The sequence below is a fragment of the Aulonocara sp. 'chitande type north' Nkhata Bay genome, linkage group LG11 (assembly GCF_057382095.1).
Source record: "Aulonocara sp. 'chitande type north' Nkhata Bay isolate Kocher_YH1m ecotype deep benthic linkage group LG11, A_spYH_male_GT1.1, whole genome shotgun sequence".
Classification (NCBI taxonomy): domain Eukaryota; kingdom Metazoa; phylum Chordata; class Actinopteri; order Cichliformes; family Cichlidae; genus Aulonocara; species Aulonocara sp. 'chitande type north' Nkhata Bay.
In genome coordinates, this window is record NC_141354.1 from 6,879,776 (window position 1) to 6,889,163 (window position 9,388).

At 39.3% G+C, this 9,388-nt stretch overlaps 1 protein-coding gene across 3 annotated transcripts in view; it reads left to right on the forward strand.

Annotated features, from left to right (window-relative positions):
* The window catches only part of cndp1 (carnosine dipeptidase 1), a 41,636-nt gene that overhangs the window by 15,941 nt on the left and 16,307 nt on the right, over window positions 1–9,388 (forward strand). For 2 of the 3 annotated variants that reach the window (XM_086310315.1, XM_086310313.1), the window contains exons 8-12: window positions 555–715; window positions 1,077–1,241; window positions 1,335–1,476; window positions 3,009–3,156; window positions 3,776–3,863. In XM_086310315.1, coding sequence (XP_086166441.1) covers window positions 555–715; window positions 1,077–1,241; window positions 1,335–1,476; window positions 3,009–3,156; window positions 3,776–3,854 — 695 coding nt within the window. In that variant the 3' untranslated portion in view covers window positions 3,855–3,863. Of the gene's footprint in view, window positions 1–554; window positions 716–1,076; window positions 1,242–1,334; window positions 1,477–3,008; window positions 3,157–3,775; window positions 8,607–9,388 lie in introns of those variants that run through there. The other variant, XM_086310312.1, reaches the window with a different exon arrangement.

Below are 9,388 nucleotides of genomic sequence, written 5' to 3' on the forward strand. Positions count from 1 at the left end.
GTCAGGTGACAATAAGCAGTGCTGGTGTCCAGTCACATCTAACAATATATTTATCATCTTTGTCCTGTGTGTTTTCAACAATGCAAGACTTCCTTGTTGACAACTCTAGCTGACATTAAATTTAATAAAAACATTCAGTAAGCTACATTCTCTTGGATCAGGCATAAGAGGCATGCGTAATAATCAGTGGGACTCAAGCATCAGGAGGATCGGGTCTCATCAGTACGTGTTTAACCCTGTGAGGCCTAAGTCAGTGTCAAAGATAAATGTAATATAAATATAAATAAAATCTAAGATTTGGTTGAAAAATGTTAAAAGTGTTCGCTGATTTGGGAGTGGGAGAATTTTGTTACATTTTCAAATGTCATATACAGTAATCAGTAATCATAATAGAGATTTTTTTTAGTCCTTACAGCGTTGAAAGAATCTTCCCTACTGAAGTCCTTGAGCAAAGCATCAAATAAGTATTTGCAATAAACCAGTCCAGTCTTATCTTTGGAAAATCTAAGTTTAGTTCCATTAACAATAGCATCATCCTATTATTACTTCATTAGACACACTGATCAGCCCCAGTGGCAAGATCCTGATTCCTGGGATCAGAGAGGCTGTAGCTCCCCTCTCTGATGAAGAATGGAAAATGTACCAGGATATCCAGTTTGACATGGACAACTACAAGAATAAGATTGGTGTCAACCAACTCATGTACAGCAATAAGGTAATGTAAGGCATCCTTGGTGTCAGAAGATCATTAAGAGCAGGTGAGTACAATCCAGAATTTAGATTGTCATTACCCTTGCTTCCAATGCTACTGTGAAGAACCTTTTTAACTACTGTTTAAACAAGTCTCTCATATGGCTTTATTTCTTACGTAAAACATTACCAGAACTAGGATGATCCTGAAAAAATAGTTCATCTATTTGCTTCTCTCCATGAAAGTGCTTGGTCATAGGAGATCAACGCTTACAATCTCGTGAGATCTTTACAGGATAAAGCTCCTTAAAATGAGTGTTGTTTTCATTGACAATATATAAGTAAAATTATTAGTGAAAATAAAGAATTATATCCCTCTCCCAAAGGTGGACTTGTTGGCTCACATGTGGCGCTACCCCACAGTCTCCATCCACGGTATTGAGGGGGCCTTTTCAGACCCTGGGACTAAGACTGTCATCCCTGCTAAGGTTACTGCTAAGTTTTCAATTAGGCAAGTTCCTGACATGGACCCTGCTATGGTCAAGAAACAGGTAAAATACATGAAAAGTATGTACGTGCTCTGTTCTGTTGCATTTACTTTTTGTAAACTGCTTCTGCTGTTTTCTTGATGTGCTCTTCTTCAGGTAACAGACTACCTTCACTCTGTGTTTGCCAAAAGAAAGAGTCCCAACAAGCTCAAAGTCACAATGGTGATAGGAGCCAAACCTTGGCTGGCTGACACTCACCATCCACTCTACGAGGCTGGAAAGGTTGCTATTAAGAGAGGTATTGACCGTTCACCTTACTTTAATCACCGGTGATGTTGCTATCAGAATGTCGGGTCTCGGGTTTGATAAACTGCAAATAAAATTTCACCAAAACTGGCTCTTACAAGCCAGACAATTACTGACAGTTTTTACCCAAATAATCTTCATTTTCATATGTTAACATTACTAGGCAATTTTTTTCATTTTTCGGTCATTTGAATAGACTTTAATGAAACAATAAAGAATTGGGACATTGTGTTGATACTGATTTTCCCTGTCCCACAGCAGTTATAAATGACTTTTGTTGGCATAAGGCCACTCTGTTTTGACAGGAGTACATCCTAAACCTAGTGGAATTAGTAGTAATAATAACAACGATTTCTTAGTTATGATTATGATCACATTGGTGTTTTGGATGGCAGTCTTCAGTTTCCCTTACATAACAGTCTCCTCAAGGCAAAGACTCTAGAGTATTAACGAAAACTGATGACATCAAAGAAGTGGGTTGGAACAGTGGGAATGAAGAACTCTTTTTAATAGGATGAAACTTCCAGAACCAGTCTCAGGGAGGAGCAGTCATCTGCTTTTTCATCATATTTGAAAATGATTCTTGGTGGTTATAGTTATTGTATAAACTAGTGCTGTCAGCGTAAATCTCGTTAAAATGATGTTAACGCCATAACTGCGTTAACACGGCAAATCTCCGTTAATGAGTTAACGCGGATCGCCCCGTGCAAGGGCTGCACGGCGTCAACGTGTTAGCGCAGTTAGCCTGTTAATCCGTTAGCGCTGTGCAGCCCCTCGCACGGGGCGAGCCGCGTTAAGTCGCCGACGGACATATGTCACATTAATGCAGTTATGACCTTAACGTCATTTTAACGAGACTAACACTGACAGCATTAGTATATACACAAAGTATTGTAGCGTCTGTTGTATGACAGAGAACTAGGCGACAGGAGTTAGAAACTGACATGATATAGGTGTATGTACTAAAAATCTTCGATGAGATCAAATCCCAGTGACCTTGATCTCAAGGCCAAGGTCAGAGGTCATGTTTTCGAAAATCTTGCGAATGCAACAACGTAGGACCTAGGTGACTTAGGATTTAGAAATTGATACCATGGGCTGAGGGGTAGCACTATAAGGCCACCAGTATTTTACACCAGTAAAATACAAAACCTGGAGCTCTTAGTTTAGTAGAAACACAAGAAATGCATTTTCAGTGGTTTTGACACAGCCTTAAGATATTGGCTAACTTTTAACTTTTGTATCCTTTTATTATTATTATAGCTTCATTCCTTTGTAGTGTGCTTTGTTGCATTTATATCCTGCAGGAGTTTTGAAAGGTTACCAAAGAAACAGTGTATGTTTTCACCTGTCCTTAATTGTTTAGTATTATAGGAATATAAAAAAAATGTGAGACAATGTAAAGAAAACAAGTTAGTCTTTCAATTTTCACAATTAGTCATTCAAACATGCCAGAATAGTTCCCACTTAATGTTCATGTCCACTTTACTAGCAGAAAATATTCTGTCTTTGCTCTACCTTTAGTTTTCAACATGGACCCTGATCTAATCCGTGAGGGTGGAACCATCCCAATTGCCAGGACCTTCCAAGATGTGACGGGAAAAAGTATCATCATGATGCCCATCGGAGGCTTTGATGATGGTCTGCACTCTCAGAATGAGAAAATGAGCAGGTTAGACTGTCTGTACACTCCTGCAGTTTTATTCATTTCACAGGAATGTTTAAAGAAATTAGCTTGTACTGAGTCTTTCTGAGTGTTCAACACAATATTTAAGAGAAAAGCTTGAGGGAGAAAGCTTTGCAGTCTGTTAGAACCATCCACAACTGAAAAATAATTTAACTACCATAGAGACACCATACAGGACCTGGACACAGGAAATTATTTTAACACTGAAACATTAAGCAGACCCAAGTAGACAAATTTTAGGGGCAGATTTGTTGGAATCCAGCATAAGACAACAAGGGTAAATGGGCAAATTCTGGAGAAATCAGAAAAGATGGTTAAAAGCAGACTTCTCCGATTATAAGGTGGATGCTGTGAGACTTAAGCAGCAGATATAAAGACATACTGGTCTGTTTCCAGAGGGCTTTGTAAGTCTTACAAGCTGCTGGCAGCAGAAAAGTGGAACAATGCTTTGGGGACTTCTAAGAAGGTGTAATGTAGCCATCTACTGCTGCAAATAATAGTGTATGTGAATTTATTGTATTTATGTTAAGGAAACTTGGAAATTTGCAACCCAAACAAACAGGACCTTTAACTCTGCCAACCATAGTTTTTCTCTCTCTCCTAGGTACAATTATATTGAAGGAACCAAGTTATTCATCGCATACCTCAATGAAGTGTCCCAGATTAAGAGGACTAGTGTGTGATGTTTTATGGTATGATCACATGACCTCTTCAAAAACATTCCAGCTATAGAAAAGTGTGTTTTGATATTTTTACTGTGCCTTTATCTTTATTTCATAAGGTTTTGAAACTTGTGGCGCATTTACTGATCTGCACCTCAAGTCTATCTATTTTTGCATTATCTCATGGTTTTTTGGCTGTTTCCATCTCTTTTGCCAGTGTTTATGTTCACATAAACTTGGGCAGCACTGTGAGTGTGTTTGTATGTGTGTCATGTAGTAAAAGCTGGACAATGCAATATTACGAATACGTCATTTATTTTATGAGAAATACAAAATGTTATTTTATGAATGTTAATAATACGAGAGACATATACAAATACTGTTTCTTTAGCCATTAGTCATTTATTCACTCCTGAAAAATTCACTCTTATAGTATGTCATTCCTTAATCAAATGATTAGTTCATTACCAGGCCTCTGGAGATCTCCAAAACATGTTGAGGAGGTAATTACGCCATTTACAGTCGCTTTGGTGCGTTTCTCACATCACTAGTAACATTTGCACAGCACTTAGTGTATTTCTCAAAACAATTGGTGCAAACTGCAAAACCTAGTGGATAACCTGCAAAACCAGGTCACTTGCTCAAAATCGATAATCCATTCCTCAAAAGCAAGTATTCATGTCAATGAAACTGCCAGTGTCATCAAAATGAGAAGTCGTGACACCATCTTTATGAACAAGATAGTCAAATGGCTTGTCATGTTTTCATTATGACAGTGTACAGTATTCTCTCAGTGTATTCCAATGCAAAAGAAGGTCAGAACTTGGTGACACTACCTGAAAATGCTCAAGAAAATGCTCCACCCTCTCCATGACTCTGCTGTGATGTTGTCACATGCTGCATCCATGGCTGCTAGCAGGGCCATTTGCACATGTGAATGCCAGTCATAAAACTTCCACCTCCAGGCAGAGAAAAACTCCTCTATCGGATTAAGAAATGGGGAGTAGGGAGGGAGATATTGAACCAGCATTCTGTCATGTGCTGCAAACCACTGTCTGACCAGATGTGAGTAGTGAAAACTGACATTATCCCACACAACAACATACTTGTTGAGTTGGCCTCCACCCCTCTCATTCTCAGGGACTATGTCCCTGTAAAGAGTGTCTAAAAAAGTCAGGAGATGTTGTGTATTGTATGGGCCAAGAAGGGGAATATGGGAGAATGCCATTGTCTGAGATGGCTGCACACATTGTAACATTCCCTCCGCACCGGCTTGGGACATCAGTGGTTGCTCTCTGTCCAATGCGATTTCTTCCACGCCTTCTGCCTTTGGCCAGATTGAAACCCGCATCATCAAAGTATATTAATTACAGCGCTTTGAATTTCTTTCAACTTTATTGCATTGTTTGCAATCACCATTGCACAAATGGCTTCATCTTGCTGCGGGGTAAAAAAGGGCCCTCTTCTACCTCTGCGAGGTTGTCTTTCAATCCGTTGTGGTGCAGATTACAGTAAAATTACAATAATGTACACTAAACATGAGATATTACAAGATGTTGGATTACTGTCCAATACTATACATACCTGTTCTCCCTACGAAATGTTTAAATGATTAAATTCACAGTGGTTCTTCCAACACCCTCCGACCAGCCTCATCCAGGCCGTGATTGACAACATGATCAACAAGTGTTGCCCTAATTTAATTAGGAATCTGCCTGTATTTGGCATCTTTTCCCTCTTCCCCTGTTTTGTCCCCCCCGCATCCTCAACCCTCTTCCACGATGCTGACCTTCCATTTCTGTGTCACAGAATTGTAGAAATGGTACACACTATGGCTGTATCCCAATTCAGGGTCTGCAGCCTTAAAGTACGCATTTCAAGGCCGATTACATCACAGCAGCGCGCCGAAGGCTCTCCCAATTCAAAGGCTGCTCGAAATGCGGCCCTGAAATGTGTCCTTCATTTCCCTGAATTTTAAGGCTGTGGCGGTGTAGACTTCGTGGCCCAACATATCCCAGAATGCATAGCGCGGCGGCGGGTGTGGATAATTTTGCCGAAAAAAAACGGCGGATGAGGGGCGCCCGAAGAGTAAACTTTAAGTAAGTACTAAATATCATGTCACTTATTTATGTGCAAATGTTTAATGACGAAGAACATTAAAACGTTACTTTTGGCCACATGTTGGCAAAGTTATGTGACATTAGTGACGTTTTTACTAACTTGGTTTTAAAGCCTTTACTTTAAAATATACGCCGTTCAATAGCTGAGCTTAATCTTACAGAGAATGATCAAAGCTCATGTAGAAACAAACAAACAAATGAACAAAAGATTTTCTCCTTCATTTCTGTCAAACAAAGCTGTATGACACGTTTCCAGCTGTTAGTATCATGGTTGCTGGGCAACCTGGGCAGCGCAACGGAGGCTAGACCGTCCCATTTCACAAGCCTCGCACTTCCGGCCTTAGCGGTCTTTGAGTATGCGGCCCTTGAGGATCGTTAAGGCTGCGTACTTTAAGGCTGTAGACCCTGAATTGGGATACAGCCTATGTCCTGCTCGGTTCATATATGCTTGCCAGTTGAGGGTTCATGGGATTGATCCATGATTGATCCATGAGTGGCTTGTCATTGGTTACAACTAATACTTTCCACACCTCCTCATCAGTGAAAGCTGAAGTTCACCTGAGAGAAATTGTTCTATTTAGGAGACATTTCCAGGAAAAATAATAACAAAAGGTATAAAATTTTCTGGGCAGAATTTGATAACTAAGTCAACAATTTTGTATGTAATGACTCCAGCAATGAAATGAAGTCTATTAGTTTTATTGGGAACGACTATTCAGCATCCGAAAGTAGAGTTCATTTTGACTGACATGACATAAGAAAATGATAATGTTATAAAACGGCAGAGAATTGTATGAAAGCAACTAATACATATACAAGAGCATTTGCAATTTGTTCAGAGGAAGGAGAAATTGCAACTATGATGTGTACAAATGAATAAATGTTGTGGAGGTTGCACTAATGGTTTTGAGAATTTTCTTGTTCAGAGGAAGGAGAAATTGCAACTATGATGTGTACAAATGAATAAATGTTGTGGAGGTTGCACTAATGGTTTTGAGAATTTTCTGATCTGAGAAAAGCACCAAAGGAACTGAGAAAAACTGTAAATAAACTGTGTTGGATCAAGGACACATCTAAAACCTGCAGGACACCGGCCCTTGAGGCCTGGAGTTCCCCCGCACCTGGTCTAGATTGAGAGTGGCTGCAAAGACACATGCTCTGCTCCAAGCAGTCGATGTGCAGACTGACAGTCCAGGCATTGTCTGAAGTTCCCCATGAGTCCCGTTGAGATAAATGCAAATTCTTCATGCATCTGACAGTTGGCGTTGTTCACTAAGATCGCGGCAGATTTGCTTAATGACTAAGACTATATCTTAAATGTAACATTTAAAATGTGTTTGTTCTTCTCCTAGCACAAGAAACAGTTATGCTATTTTTTTCTTTATAGTTTTAGAATTTAAAAAAAATTAATGTCAGTAGTTCACTGTAAAATAGACTCAATAATATCCAGTCAAATAGATTGGCTTTATTAATTAGACACATGGATTTGTGTCTTAAATCTCTAGTGCATATACAGCATATCTGGCCCACCAGAGCATTAAACCACAGGTGACACAAATAACACCAGCTATCAGGATTGAGGTGCCTTTCCATTCACATCTTGTGTCAGGTGATCTGAATGGGTCATATGATAGGGTGAGGTAAGGTCTCACAATTTCTTCACACAAAGCCTCTGCTGATAATGACCCACACCCTTTTTCACACCTTGGTGCATGTGGTGAGGCACATGGTGAATAGTGGGTCAATGACCCTCTTAAGGGACAACTCCTACTAGGGATTAAATACCTGGGACTCACCAACACTGGGTTTCTGATCCAATCCAATCAAATCCAACTTTTATAAAGTGCTATAAAATACCCAGCACAGGACCAAAGGGCTGTACAGTAAATAAGTTAAGAACAATAGAATAAAACAAAACAGCAAAAAATAAAACACATAATATATCAAATTAAAACAGCCCTTTATTAAAAAACAAGATAAAACAGCATGGAATCAACTTAAACAGTTGAAATAATAATTAACTAAAACCAACATCTCACAAGGCGCCAAGGCCAAGGTGAAGAGATGCGTTTTCAGAAGCGATTTAAAAACAGGCAGAGAAGAGCCTTTCTAATCTCTACAGGCAGATCATTCCACAGTTTTGGAGCTGCTACAGCAAAAGCATGATCTCCTCTAAGTTTACACTCAGTCCTGGGTACATTCAGGAACAGCTGATCAGAGAGCAGGTGGGCATATAAGGCTGTAGCAGTTCAGAGAGATAAGATGGGGCTAGGCCATGGAGGGCTTTAAAATCAAAGGTTTTAGAACTGAAGAAGCAGACAGAGAGGTGAAATGTTTTCAAGAAACTTAAAGAAGGCCACTCGCTTTCTTTCTTTCCCTTATACCAGGGGTGGGCAACTCCAGGCCTCGAGGGCCGGTGTCCCTGCAGGCTTTAGATGTGTCCTTGACCCAACACAGCTGATTTAAATGGCTAAATTAGGTCCTCAACATGTCCTGAAGTTCTCCAGAGGCCTGGTAACAAACTAATCATGTGATTCAGGTGTGTTGACCCAAGGTGAGATCTAAAACCTGCAGGGCCTGGAATTGCCCACCCTTGCCTTATACTGTCCAGTGGTTCCCAATCCCAGTGAACAGTAACACACACACACACACACACACACACAAAAAAAAAAACTGTTGTGGTTGGTTGTAGCCACACTGTGCATTATGGTCAACCACGTCCACTTGTCTGTCCAAACATTAGTGTTCCAGAAATCTTGTTAATTGCAGATGTAACAGATGTAACTTTGCAAATCTAAGCTGTATTGCGATCTTCATTTTTAGCGAGAACAAGCATCCTGGAAACCATTCCTAACAAGTCAGTTTAGTTTTTTCTAATTGCACTGTCATGAGCTTTAACATTTAATGTGTTAACTGAGGTCTATAGACGACCAAATGAGTTTTTATTGTGCCTTGATATGAAAACTCTTAAAACTGACTTTCTTTATGCCATGACTGTACTGTAGCAATACAAATTAAATGAAAAGACAATACAAGACTGCTATGAAAGTAAATGCTGAGGAGCATGCATGTCTCTATTCTAAGAAATGTTAAATGTGAAATTGAAGTATAATTGAAATTATAGTAAATGAAAAAAGAAGAAAATGAAAGAAACTCCCAATGACTTTAGATCAATTAACAAATGAATTTGTTCAAAATCATTCTTTTATTCTTTACACTCTTATGCAATACTACTTACACCAGGACATTCAGAATAAACTGACAGTCTTGCATGAAGCAACCCTACAAGCATTTTAGAGAAGAAAAAAGAGATACAAAAATATATACAAAAAGTCTCTAGCCACCCCTCATTTCCTGATATTTTTCTTTCAATTTGCTAGACTTCCATTTTTGGTTTTTATTTTAAATTTTTTTCTTTCTTTCTTTGTTTTCCAG